Genomic DNA, 14,167 nt, shown 5'->3' on the forward strand with positions numbered 1-14,167 from the left:
GCAGCACATTTTCAGCACATGATGGTGATGTAAGTAGGACTCAGCGTATACGTATTCTTGCCTATTGTCCAATCAGCGATTTCTCAGGTCTCCAACTGGGACATACCCTTTCCGTTTTGTTAATGTTGTAGTGCTTTGTTAATGCTGTGTTTTTGAATTTGTTGAAGTGGTTTCACCTCAGGGTCACCATAGTTATTTATCTTATTAAACCATCAGATTGGTGCAAAGTGCTTTTCTACCCATTCAGCTTCCAGTTGTTTCAGGAAGTCCTGATCATTCACAGAATTTGTGAGAAGGTTTTTGTTTCACATGCTAAGGTTTCATGGTCGTTAGCTAACTTGCTCCAGCAGAAGTAACACTGAAAATCCTGAATATCCTGCTGCCATGCATGTCGCCTCCTGTCATGTCAGGTTTTGCCTCCTTTCTTTGCCACCTTTATAAATTGTATTGGTTGTGAACATTTGCTCTTTAAACCTTTTGACCATAAAACTCTACCTTCTCCTTGTATTTGCATCCTTCAGCACACATTAACAGCCACTCTTCATTGCAAGTCGTAATTGATCTAGCTGCTCTAACTGGACAGGATGAAATGATAATAACAAAGGTTGGAGTGAGTTAGTATAAGAGAAAATGAAAAATGAAATTCTCTAACCATACAGTGGCTAAGAGCCAGAACTTCACTGAAGTGCTGAGAAGATTAAAAAGTGGTAAAAGCTTTTCATGGACTGTTTTGCATGATGGAAGGACTTTCTACAAACAGGTAAAATTAAGTTAGTTTTGAATGTTTTTTCCAATTTTCTTTTGCACATTGTTGTTGCGCAACACCCTCCCCCTCCTTTCTGTCTCTACTCTCTCACTCTCGTACTTCCTCTTCTGAGAGGGGAGATGTGCTACCAGCTCTCCTTCTAACGGGTTAATTGAGTTTCCTAAATCTGCTGGGATTTACTCTGTCCAGAACTGAAGTAAACTCTGTTCAAGCTGGTTTCGAGAAACGATTCACCTGATTTTTGACGGCCTACATCCAGGTGTCCCACCCTTCTTCCCCCTGTGAATTAGCCAGACTGAGCAGCCTACAGCCAACTAGTTTCACAGAGCACACCTGTTAACGGTCGCTCGTTCTCTATTTTACAACGTGCATTTGTTATTGAACCAGGTAGGTTTTAGTGACTCGGGCGAGTCCCAAGGATGATGTTTTACATTTGGGCTACCAGCAACCTAAAAACATTTTCCACTTCTTCCTCTCCAGAATCAAACATCATAGCTATTTTACAACCATCAAAGAACTTTAAGGTGACTCATTAACTGAATGTCCACAACATCTTTTAGATTTTCTATATGCTAAATATTTTATTAGTAAGGCATTTTTGCAAGGGTCAGTACAGCTTAATTCAGTAGCAGAAATAATCAAATAAGTAAAATCAATCATCTAGTCTATCTTTCCCTACTGCTGACACTGAGAACTAAAAAAGGAAACCTTTGAGAGAGACGGACGGAGTTTGACGTTTCGAACCCCAGACCTGGCTTGATGATGAAGAAGGTGTTGCAGCAGGAGGAAGATGTTGATCGATGAAGGCAGGGATCTCTGTAGGTCTGATGAGCTTCTTCTCCGCATGGATGGTGAGGTCACACAGGACTTGGTGCTGGCAGGAAAAAAGGCACCAGTTCTTCTTCTTTGTCTTTGCCTTTGTCTTTGTCTTCATCTTTGTCTTTGGGGTCTGAACCCAGCCGATGAGAGAAGTGCGATGTGAAGCCACAGGTTGTGGGCCTGACGGGTTGGTCCCCATGAGCAGGACAGTCTTCAGCTCTGTGGCCCCGGCTCTTCTTCAGCTGCAGAGTTCTTTGTCCATCTCGATCTTGGCTCAAAGCTGCCCGGAGGATCCAACCAAAGGTTCCTCTTTTGCACCCACCTTTTATAGGGTTTATCCACCCATTTGGTGTGTTTGCATTGGCTAGCACTGTTGTTGTGCTTGTTTAATTGGCTGACTGCTTAGACAGATGATCTCATATCCATCACTGTCTTACAGACATTATGTCCTGATGTCTGTGCTAATGTCTCAGGGTTGCTCAACCTCCTATGTCTCTTGCCTTTCACCTTTCACCTACCATCTACCTCCAACATATCAGTGATCTTTAATTGCAGTTACACCTTTTTACACCATTTCAAGTTTAATGTCAAAATCACATTTATCACATTTATTTTCTTTAGCTTCTCTGATTTATCATTCATTTATAATTTTATAACCATAACTTATTAATTACTCGCATTATAATCCTAATGTGAGTTATTACAGATGTTTTCTAAAATGAAACCAAGAATAATCCATGATTCTAATTATTTGATACCAAAGTTACAGTTACTTGTTTTTCTTGTAAGTGTTCCCACAAATGTACGTGTAAATATTATTACAAGTAAACCAATATTAATATAAGTATTTTACTTTGAATCTTATCAAATTACTCAAAATGTTTAGATTTCATTCTTTAAACTTTCATGCTTTAAAATAAGGAATAGTCTCAGCTATTTTTATAAATCTGCAGGCTGGAAACTTACTTCCTCTTTTTCCAGGAAACCTGCTTTTCCTGTTTAATGACTCTCTCTGACTGACTATGATTTCTTATGATTAGATAGAGAAAAGTAGAATTAAAGCAAAGTTTGCATGAGACAAAAACAACACACACAACCAGATTTATTTTATTGACACCTAAGTCTACTGCTGGGCCTTGATGTCACTTGAGTGATTCATTTTAAAGATAACTTTATTTATTATTACTGTTAAACTAAAATCTCCAGCATGGGGAAGTGGGATGAGCTCGGATTTTCTTGACATGAATATTGAACCAGCACACACACAGTTACAAATATTTTACTTAGTAAAAAAGTCATTTTGTTGCCTCTAAAATCAACCAATAAAACTCGTACATTTTGTAAGACAGCTTTAGTGTCCTTGAAAACATCACTTATTGACTCTAATCTTTAAATAAATCAAATGTGTCAGATGCTGAACACAATGTTATTTAAAGCAGGAATTTCTTAACATGAGTATGAAAGAAATTACATTTCAGCTTTGTTGATGGTTACAGATGTTTTTTAATCTTTCAGCTAATGGGTCCCTATGGGGTTTTAGATGTTGAATAAACCTGCCAGGCTTCTGTTTGATAGTTCTTTAGATGTCTCAGGATTATCTTGGCTGGGTAGTAATCTTATGGATACATATAAAGAAAGACTGATAACTGATGCATTTAAACTCTATTTATCTTTGGAAGCTGAATAAGTGTGATGGGTGGCGGCCAAGGGAGGGGACCCTGGCGGTCCGATCCTCGGTTGCAGAAACTGGCTCTTGGGACGTGGAATGTCACCTCTCTGGTGGGGAAGGAGCCGGAGCTAGTGCGTGAGGTCGAGAGGTTCCGGCTAGAAATAGTCAGTCTCACCTCGACGCATGGCTCTGGTTCTGGAACCAGCCTCCTTGAGAGGGGCTGGACATACTTCCACTCTGGAGTTGCCCAGGGTGAGAGACGTCAGGCAGGAGTGGGCATACTTGTTGCTCCCCATCTCGGCGCCTGTACATTGGGGTTTACCCCGGTGAACGAGAGGGTAGCATCCCTCCGCCTATGGGTGGGGGGACGAGTTCTGACTGTCGTTTGTGCTTACGGGCCGAACGACAGTTCAGATTACCCACCCTTTTTGGAGTCCTTAGAGGGGGTACTGGAGAGTGCTCCTCCTGGGGACTCCCTTGTTCTGCTGGGGGACTTCAACGCTCACGTGGGCAGCGACAGTGAGACCTGGAGGGGCGTGGTTGGGAGGAACGGCCCGCCCGACCTGAACTCGAGCGGTGTTCTGTTGCTGGACTTCTGTGCTCGCCATGGATTGTCCATAACGAACACCATGTTCAAGCATAAGGGTGTCCATATGTGCACTTGGCACCAGGACACCCTAGGCCGCAGTTCGATGATCAACTTTGTCATCGTTTCATCGGATCTGCGGCCGAATGTCTTGGACACTCGGGTGAAAAGAGGTGCGGAGCTGTCCACTGACCACTACCTGGTGGTGAGTTGGCTCCGGTGGTGGGGGCGAAAGCCGGTCAGACCTGGCAGGCCCAAACGTGTTGTGAGGGTCTGCTGGGAACGTCTGGCGGAATCCCCTGTGAGGCGGAGCTTTAACTCCCATCTCCGGCAAAACTCCCGGGGGAGGTGGGGGACATGGAGTCTGAGTGGACCATGTTCCGTGCCTCCATTGTCGAGGCGGCCGATCGGAGCTGTGGCCGCAAGGTTGTCGGTGCCTGTCGCGGCTGCAACCCTCGAACCTGTTGGTGGACACCTTCGGTGAGGGATGCCGTCAGGCTGAAGAAGGAGTCCTACCGGGCCTTTTTGGCCTGTGGGACTCCAGAAGCAGCTGATGGGTACCGGCAGGCGAAGCGGCATGCAGCTCGGGTGGTTGCTAAGGCAAAAACTCGGGCGTGGGAGGAGTTTGGAGAGGCCATGGAGAAAGACTTCCGTATGGCTTCGAGGCGATTCTGGTCCACCATCCGGCGTCTCAGGGGGGGAAGCGGTGCAGCACCAACACTATTTATAGTGGGGATGGTGTGCTGCTGACCTCTACTCGGGACGTTGTGGGCCGGTGGGCAGAGTACTTCGAAGACCTCCTCAATCCCACCAACATGCCTTCCACTGAGGAAGCAGAGCCTGGGGACTCTGGGTTGGGCTCTCCAATCTCTGGGGACGAGGTCGCCGAGGTGGTTAAAAAGCTCCTTGGTGGCAAGGCCCCGGGGGTGGATGAGATCCGGCCGGAGTTCCTTAAGGCTCTGGATGTTGTAGGGTTGTGTTGGTTGACGCGACTCTGCAATATTGCATGGACATCGGGGGCAGTTCCCCTGGATTGGCAGACTGGGGTGGTGGTCCCCCTGTTCAAAAAGGGGGACCCGAGGGTGTGCTCCAATTATAGAGGGGTCACACTCTTATGCCTCCCTGGCAAGGTCTATTCCGGGGTACTGGAGAGGAGGGTCCGTCGGATAGTCGAACCTCGGATTCAGGAAGAGCAGTGTGGTTTTCGTCCTGGTCGTGGAACACTGGACCAGGTCTACATCCTCGGCAGGGTCCTGGAGGGTGCATGGGAGTTCGCCCAACCAGTCTACATGTGTTTTGTGGACTTGGAGAAGGCGTTTGACCGTGTCCCTCGGGGAGCCCTGTGGGGGGTTCTCCGGGAGTATGGGGTACTGGGCCCTTTGATACGGGCTGTCAAGTTCCTGTATGGCCGGTGTCAGAGTCTGGTCCGCATTGCCGGCAGTAAGTCGGGCTCGTTTCCGGTGAGAGTTGGACTCCGCCAGGGCTGCCCTTTGTCACCGATTCTGTTCATCACTTTCATGGACAGAATTTCTAGGCGCAGCCAAGGTGTTGAGGGGATCCGATTTGGTGGCCTTAGGATCTCGTCTCTGCTTTTTGCAGACGATGCGGTCCTTTTGGCTTCATCAGATCGTGATCTGCAGCTCTCGCTGGAGCGGTTCGCAGCCGAGTGTGAAGCGGCCGGGATGGGGATCAGTGCCTCCAAATCCGAGGCCATGGTCTTGAGCCGGAAAAGGGTAGAGTGCCTTCTCCAGGTCAGGGGGGATGTCCTGCCCCAAGTGGAGGAGTTTAAGTATCTCGGGATCTTGTTCACGAATGGGGGAAGAAGGGAGTGGGAGGTCGACAGGCGGATTGGTGCAGCGTCTGCCGTTAAGCGGGCGTTGTACCGGTCCGTCGTGGTGAAGAAAGAGCTGAGCCAAAAAGCGAAGCTCTCGATTTACCGGTCGATCTACGTTCCCACCCTCATCTATGGTCATGAGCTTTGGGTCATGACCGAAAGAACGAGATCGCGGATACAAGCGGCCGAAATGGGTTTCCTCCGTAGGGTGGCTGGGCTCTCCCTTAGAGATAGGGTGAGAAGCTCAGTCATCCGGAAGGGACTCAGAGTAGAGCCGCTGCTCCTTCACATCGAGAGGAGCCAGTTGAGGCCTCCTGGACGCCTCCCTGGTGAGGTGTTCCGGGCACGTCCCACCGGGAGGAGGCCCCGGGGAAGACCCAGGACTCGCTGGAGGGACTATGTCTCTCGGCTGGCCTGGGAACGCCTCGGGATTCCCCCGGAAGAGCTAGAAGAAGTGGCCGGGGAGAGGGAAGTCTGGGCCTCCCTCCTGAAGCTGCTACCCCCGCGACCCGACCTCGGATAAGCGGAAGAAGATGGATGGATGGATGGCTGAATAAGTTATACAGATGGGCTTATGAACATATGTTTACACTACAATGGTAGAGTAGATTTGCAGTCACCCGGACATGACAGTCCTAAGTGCTAATATAAAGGGCAACCAGACTTTGTCTTTTGTTTCTTGGGGATGTGTTCCCTCTTGTACAAAAGGCTTCCTTACATGTTAAAATAGGTTGGAAGCATCTGAATTAAAGCTGTAGTCAGAACATAACTAAGGCCATCAAGGACTCTTAGGCGGTTAGGGTGCATTTACACCAGCTTTGTTTAGTCCACTTTAGTCAAACTCTCCACACTTTCTAGTGCCTAGAAGAAGAACCGTGTATCCAAAATGTCTTCTAGTGTGGGGAGGAGTGAATCCACAGTCCACTGCCTAAAAATCTAGGTGGTGGTTCGGTTTAGTGAACAGTTTGAATGCAAATGTGAATGCCAAGCAGACCAAGCACGTTATATGATCAATTCTGATGAATTCCGGTAACGGTTGACAGAAGAGAAGATAAGTGACCTGATCCTTGCAGTTAAATCCATTTCTGCTGTGATTTTCTCCGGTGAGTATTGTGATGTAATTTTGCAACCTGAAATGAAGCTAATGCTAAATGGTCACAGGCATTACTGCTTGTATTTTCCGACAAGAAAAAAACAACATAAAACCAATGGAGAAATATGTAACATTGGAATATTAGAATGATTTTCACTGTATTGCATTTTTGTTATGTACAAACTTATAAGGGTTTGCAAACAGCGATATCAGCAAGCTTGCCATTAGTTAAATATTATTTTTTGTGATAAATGAGATTAATTGCTCCTTCATACTTTTGGACTTTAATAGTTAATTAAGTTTTATATATACAGATTGTTTTTTTAAGAACCACATTCAACTTGGAACATTGTCCAGCTGCACTCCATCGCAGGCCTGGATTGGATCTGCTGAGCTCCAGGTTTCAACCCAAGACCTGGGACTGATGGATCTGCTGCCTGCTTTACACTGGATTAAGATAAGATTTTGGATCCAAAGAGACACATGGCCATTGAATTTGACAAAGACTGACTGACTGATTTAAATTTCAAATACTGAACTAAAGAAAGGAACTGAACAATAAGAAATCTGGACTAAAAGAAAACACACTACCTGATAGACACTTTCTGTTGAAAACATTTTTACAATAATATTTTATTTAATTTTTATTAAACAGTCTGTTCATTTTTCTTGACAATATGGTTGTGCTTATTATCCTCCTTTTTGAACTCAGCAAGAAGACTAATTGTAACTACAACACTTGAAATCTAAATTTCTCAACTTACCTGTTCATAAGTTACACAAATTAATTACAGACAGACAGACAGATAGATAGATAGATAGATAGATAGATAGATAGATAGATAGATAGATAGATAGATAGATAGATAGATAGATAGATAGATAGATAGATAGATAGATAGATAGATAGATAGATAGATAGCAGTGTTGTATAGTAACGAAATAAAAATACTTCACTACTTTACTTAAGTATATTTTGGAGTACTTCATACTTTCCTGGAGTATGAAAATTTTTGATGACTTTCACTTTTACTTCACTATATTTCCGAACTTAATTGCGTACTTTTACTCCGATACATTTTCAATGTGTGGTTTAGTTACTCGTTACAAAAAAGCGAGAGAGAGAAACAAAGTGTTTTGACCCCACCTACTGATTAGCAAGTAGCAAGCAGGCTACCGAACAAAGTCGGTAGCCTACTTGCCTGGGCTTGTTCATCACCTCCAATAGATACACCTGTTTCGCTTCTCCCATTAAACACAAAGCAAGTCTCGCAATCAGCAGCAGCCACATGGAGGAGGAGACGGAGACCACAAGGACTGCAACTACGTCGGACACGGCTCCAGGGGAACCACCAGCTGGTGATGAGAGCCCATGGCCTTATTTAAACACAATATACTCTTTTGTGGGTGTTAAAGATGCAGTTTATGTTATTCCTGCCCGAAGATGTGGAAATTCTATCTTACAAAAACTCCCCGTCCAACTTGAAGAAACACATCGAGGTAACGTCTTATGTTACCTCGGTTATAATCCTCCTGTTTCAGTAACTATAGCTTGGTCACTAGACACTACTGTATTGTGAAACGTTGACCATAAATGAACTTTGTTTGGCATTGTTTCAGTTCCATACGTGGTGTATTTAGCTTAGGCCTAATGTTGACTGTATCAGGCTACCTAGACTCCTCTGTTCAAGGGGGGCAGAAGCCATAGCGATAGCAATTTAGACTAAATTTAACGAATATAGGAAAGGCATGCAAGTTCAAAACCAGGTTTACAGATGCCAATAAGCTGCATTTCCCTCCCAATTCTTTTTTTCTTTTGCATAATGACCAGTTGTGTGCAGCACCTACTGACTGTAGCATTGACTGATTCACTGATTTGTGAAGTAGAGTAATCGTAACAGATCTTTTTCTTCATGTTGGCCGCATTTTCTGTACTATTTATTTTTCTCATTTTCAGCACTGACCTTACTTGAAGGGAAAACTTAAGGCTTACAAAAACTTTATATTTTCTGTCCTGGAGGGTATACTAAGAAGCTGGTTCAGTTGTAAAGCAGGTTAAGTTAACCTTGTGCTATAGGTAAAGCACCTAATTTTCTTAACTAAATGATGCCTGCAGGTATATCTATTAGCAGGTTTAATTTTGCCTGCACTTGGTTGGGTACATTATTTTAAGTGCATTTGACAAGTTTACCAAAATATAAAAAATGTCATTCAAACTGCATTTGCTTTGTTTTACTTTTTACTTGTACTTTTCATTACATTACTTGAGTACATCCATTTTTACAGTAATTTCCATACTTGAGTACAAGAAGTTTCAGATACTTTAAGACTTTAACTCAAGTAACATTTCAGTCAGTGACTTGGACTTTTACCAAAGTCATATTTTGGAGAGGTACCTATACTTTTACTTGACTCTGAGATTTCAGTACTTTATACAACACTGATAGATAGATAGATAGATAGATAGATAGATAGATAGATAGATAGATAGATAGATAGATAGATAGATAGATAGATAGATAGATAGATAGATAGATAGATAGATAGATAGATAGATAGATTTTCCCTCAGATATCTGATGAATAAAACATATTGAAAAAAGAATACTTTCTGGGTTCTTTTTTTTTGCAACTGCAAATGAATTCATATTAGTAATAAAAAAACAACTTATAAAATGTTCAAATTCAAACAGCCAATATCAAATGTTATATTTGGAAAAGATAAATCAAAGATAACATTAGTCTCACATAGAATGACTTTGTTGTCCAAACGCCTCAGAGCTGGGTTCTTTCTTTAAAGAAGCGCAGCAGCGGGGGGTGATGGAGCTGCAGGGGAAATTGCAGTGCGTAGAGAACACTTCTGTAAAAAAAAAAAAAAAAGTGTTCGTCTCTGTCCTGGCCCAGCAGCAGGGGTGTGAGAAGCTGGGATAGAGCTGAAAAGATGCTCTGCGCTCCCCCAGAGAGAGCAGCCTCTTCATCATGTATCAGCCCCTGGTGGTAGCTCTCCTGTGGGGCCAGAGCTGAGCTGATGCCTCCTCACCGCCTGCAGGAGAACCTACATCTCCAGCAGAGAAGACATCACCCAAGAAAGTGGGCGAGGGGAAAAATTTGCCTTCATATTCTCAAGCATAACTTGATGCATGAAAAAAAAAACACTGCATGAAACCTATTAAAATGAACATGAAATAAGGTTAATAGTGAGCCATAAAAACAATATGTGGGAAGGAAAATTGTGACGGTAAAACCACATAACCGTTTTTTTTTCTCAGGTATAACTATAACTATAGTATATTATTCACAAACCCATTCCCTTGTTCAAGCAGCTTTTCCCTTTATTTGCTGTGTCACAGGAAGCCTTCATGCAGATCATCATTAATGTTCGTCAAAGAAAGGGACTGTGTTTGTAATAGGAAGAATATGGTATTATGTGAATAAATGCCGCTTTATCCTGCCCACTGGGAACCACAGATGTCTATCACACTGCACATATTCATTTTGGGAAGAGCAATAAATAACATATTGTACAATAAAGCAATACAGAGCAGATGAGTCAGCAGACAGAGTCATGTGTCCTTCTGAGAATAGACAGGAAAAAGACAAACTGAGCTGGAGAAAGGAAGAACAAAGCAGCTGCTTTTCGATGACTGTTCATAAGAGGTTGATAAACAATAAGCGGCATATTTAAAGATGGATAATTTAGTTAATTAAATTTGTAGAACGCAAAGCTTAGTGCATCTGTCCTTAAAGAAATCCAGAGAGCAGAATTTCTTAACTTTTCAGTTTCTTGTATGTTGCAGTAAAAAGCATTTAAAAAACTTCCCCAGGTGACTGATGGTTTCTGACCTGCGTCATGCGGCCGTCCCCCAGGAGCCACAGGGGCCACAGGGGCTCCAGATAAACAGACTGAACTGATCTGTAACTTGTTGTTTGTTCAAGCACATTTGGACGTGTTCCAATAATGCTAGAACCTCAACTGTCCAAAGTGCATTAGAAAAATCTGTAGAAATTTATCAGAGCAAATTATGTTGTTACTTAATGTTAGAGATTTTTTGGTATTATCATTTCATTCTTACTCTGGTTCACCTTAAGTCTATAGATCTTAGTGATTTTCTGTTTAAAGTGATCTTCTGTTTAAAGTGATTTTCTGTTTAAAAAGTTCTCTTCTTTAAATGACCTGGAAGTCACTACTGTCTGTTTATCTTCATGTGAAACAGTTAACAATGTGTTTCTCAGACCTTTGATTAGTTATCACACCTAGGAACTGGGTTGCTAGTTGATTGTATCAGAAGTTTTACGACCTTTGTTGTTTTTCCTGACTGTCCCCTAGGTAGAAATTCCTTAGTCGTAAAACTGTGTTTGATTGTGTTCGTTTCGGGGGCTCCTAATCTTATCAGCATCAGCCCCCTTTGCTTTTGTTTTGTGTTAATAAAAAGACAAGCTCTACTGCAGAGTTTCAGAACACATGGTGAACTGGTCAGAGGAGCAGTTCTCTGTGTTTTCTCCTTTTGCAAAAGCTTGGCTATAAAATTCATAATACGTTGTCTGTGGTTCTTTGTTTTATATAGGTTCGAAAGGAAAAATACCTATCATTATTTGGTGCCGAAACCCGGGATCTCTCACCTCCCCCGCTGTCAGGCAGAGGAAGACGCGCTGAATCCGTGCACGGCCAGAGTCAATTGGACCTGGAAAGGAAAACCCAGGAAGCAAATTCTTCGCTGGGCCAGCGACGTATCCGACTTTGTCTGCTAACGGCGGAGTGACGAGATCCGATTGGACAACCCGAAAACTACAGAAACGTAGGTGAATTTTAAGTCATATAGGTTTGAGTCCTTGTCAAATATTAATTTGACTAAAGAAATACAGGTTTGAGTCCTTGTCAAATATTAATTTGACTAAAGAAATACAGGTTTGAGTCCTTGTCAAATATTAGTTTGACTAAAGAAATATAGGTTTGAGTCCTTGTCAAATATTAACATTTCAATTTGACTAAAGAATAATGAAGGGTTAGAGTCCCAGTTGACAGAGAGTTTCAACTAAAGGCAAAAGGACAGGCTCTTAGAGCTTCCTTAATTAGAGGACGCCTCTTAAGGGAAAGTCCTCACATAGATAGAAAGTTTGTTATTTGCTGTGCTGCTATTGGTTTTGTTTGCTGTTTTGTTGCTGTGTGTGCATGAAGGAGTGAATGGTGTTTCTCTATCTGGGAGTAAAACTCTCTGCCTTCGGAATTAGAATCCAAAGTGAAAAACCGCTTGGAGCTCAGCTCCAAGTAGAAGCCTGTTTTTCAGGAGGCACTGAGCGCTGACTTACAGCACTTTCTCTGAGAGAGCACGCGATACTAGTATTTTTAAGCTACAACTTTAAACAATGGGAAACACAAATTCCTGTAATTCCTCACTTATTGAGGGCCCCGAAGGGGATGAAAAGTACATGATATCCAGATTTCCTGGCAGCATTGTACATATAAAAAAATGGAAAAAGAAATATAAAATAGATGGGAAGCTAAAAATTGATCAATGGCAAGCAATTGTGGGAATTTTGGAGAGTAGTGTAGCAAGAAAAAAGGGGATAAAAAAAGTTAGAAAGGAAGATGAACTAAAGTGTGCAAAACTATGGTTAAAAGCAGCCATAGACCGTAAAGAACAAATTAAAAAGGTTAAAGACAAAAGGCAAGCAGATATTGACAGGCGGAATGCCTCGGTGGGACGGGGAGAGCAGGTACGGCCGACTGCTCCTCCCCCAACCGCTGCGACAGATTCGTCTGCCCTTGTCTCAGTGTCACCAAGCTCGATGGATAGACAGCCGAGTGCACCTTTTAATATCAGTGAGGAAGCCACTATCTTATTTGTAAGACCAGAAGATAATGAGCCCATATTTAGTGCAGTTCAAACCCCTCCTCCAAATATGCAGCCTCCACCACCCTCAGCTCCTCCAACTCTCACTCCAGCAAGAGCCCCAAGTATCAAACTGACCACAGACCCAGTGTCAGTTCACACACCTACCAAAATTTACCCTCCTCTTCCAGTCTCTCCACCCCCATTATATAATGAAGAAAGTGCAGGTCCAAGTGGTCTGGGACATTCATATGATCTGAGAAAGTACAGAACTCCTCGAGTTATGTACAGTTCTGAAGGGGCAGAACAATATCCAATGATCCAGGTCCCAAATCCTAATCCTAGAGATGCCCAGTCGCCACATATTTATGTTTTTAGACCCTGGACCTTGAAAGAGGCCAGAAAGGCGGTAGAAGGAATAACACCTGCATCAGAGGACCCCGATAAGTGGGTAGAAGATATGACTGGATTAATCCATTCATATAGACTAAATGGAGTGGAAGCAGGAGAAGCAGCCATGTCCTCATTAGGAAAAGATTGGGCAAAAGTGAGGGGAAATTATACAGGGAAAGAAACTAATAATAATAATATGTTAGTTCCAATGTCATACCCTCCAGGAGCCAACCCTGCTCTCTCTGATGCATTTAAAGCACAATGGGACCCATTGTGTGAGAGAGTTAGAGTAAATTTCCGTAAAAGGGCGAATTATAGTCATTTGTCAGGAATTAAACAAAAAGTTGGAGAAGACGTAGACGATTTTCGTCTGCGGTTTGAGAAGGAGTTCAAAGTTCACAGTGGGATTACTTATGACGCAAGAGCAGAGGGTGTATATCAACAACAGCTAAAAAACGCTTTAATGTCAAGTTTCCGCCCTGAAATTGAGGGCTGGATTAAAAAACACCTAGTTGAATATGATGCTGCCTCAGTCCCACAGCTGATGACATGGGCACGTCATGCAGAAAAAGTAGTTAAAAAACCAAAAACAGGATCAGATGTTTTTCATCTGGAGGATTTTGGAGAAGTAGACACCTCTGTCTTTTTCCGCGGCTCCTCAAGAGGCCGAGGGAAAAACAGCAGCAGAGGAGGTCGCTATGGGCAGCCACCCCGAAACTATACCCCTCAAAAACCACAACGTCCAGATGGATGTTGGACTTGTGGTCATCCTGACCACTGGGCAAGACATTGCCCAGAAAACAAAATAAATCACCGGAAGGGTGGCAGATGGGAGAAAAAACAAAAATATAACTCCTCAGCATGACTAGACTTTTCCACAACCAAACAAAACTTAACACCAGATCAAATTGATGAAATAGTGGATGTATGTGCAGCTTGGGAGATGTTAAATGCATTAAAAGAAAAACCTTATATCACACTGATTGTTTGCGGGGAAAAAGTTGAATTTTTATGTGACACCGGTGCATGCAAAACAGTTTTAAAAACTAAAATAGAAGGTGTAAACCCCACAAATGAGTCCATTTGGGTGAAATCTGCCGATGGACAAACACATAGAGAACATATGTCAAAAGGCACATCTTTTAAAGATCCTGAGACAGGAATTAAAATAAAAGCT

At 43.0% G+C, this 14,167-nt stretch overlaps 1 protein-coding gene across 1 annotated transcript; it reads left to right on the plus strand.

Annotated features, from left to right (window-relative positions):
- Positions 1–11,541: 11,541 nt before the first annotated feature.
- Positions 11,542–13,870, plus strand: LOC111606840. The gene is made up of 2 exons (XM_023328166.1): positions 11,542–11,586; positions 11,630–13,870. The coding sequence occupies exon 2, from the start codon at positions 12,131–12,133 to the stop codon at positions 13,853–13,855; it is 1,725 nt and encodes a 574-aa protein (XP_023183934.1). The 5' UTR covers positions 11,542–11,586; positions 11,630–12,130; the 3' UTR covers positions 13,856–13,870.
- Positions 13,871–14,167: the final 297 nt, after the last annotated feature.

The sequence above is a fragment of the Xiphophorus maculatus genome, chromosome 23 (assembly GCF_002775205.1).
Source record: "Xiphophorus maculatus strain JP 163 A chromosome 23, X_maculatus-5.0-male, whole genome shotgun sequence".
Lineage (NCBI taxonomy): Eukaryota > Metazoa > Chordata > Actinopteri > Cyprinodontiformes > Poeciliidae > Xiphophorus > Xiphophorus maculatus.

Bases quoted from the DNA above. Each gene is read 5' to 3' on its own strand.
- LOC111606840 (XM_023328166.1), top strand. From the start codon at position 12,131: ATGGGAAACACAAATTCCTGTAATTCCTCACTTATTGAGGGCCCCGAA.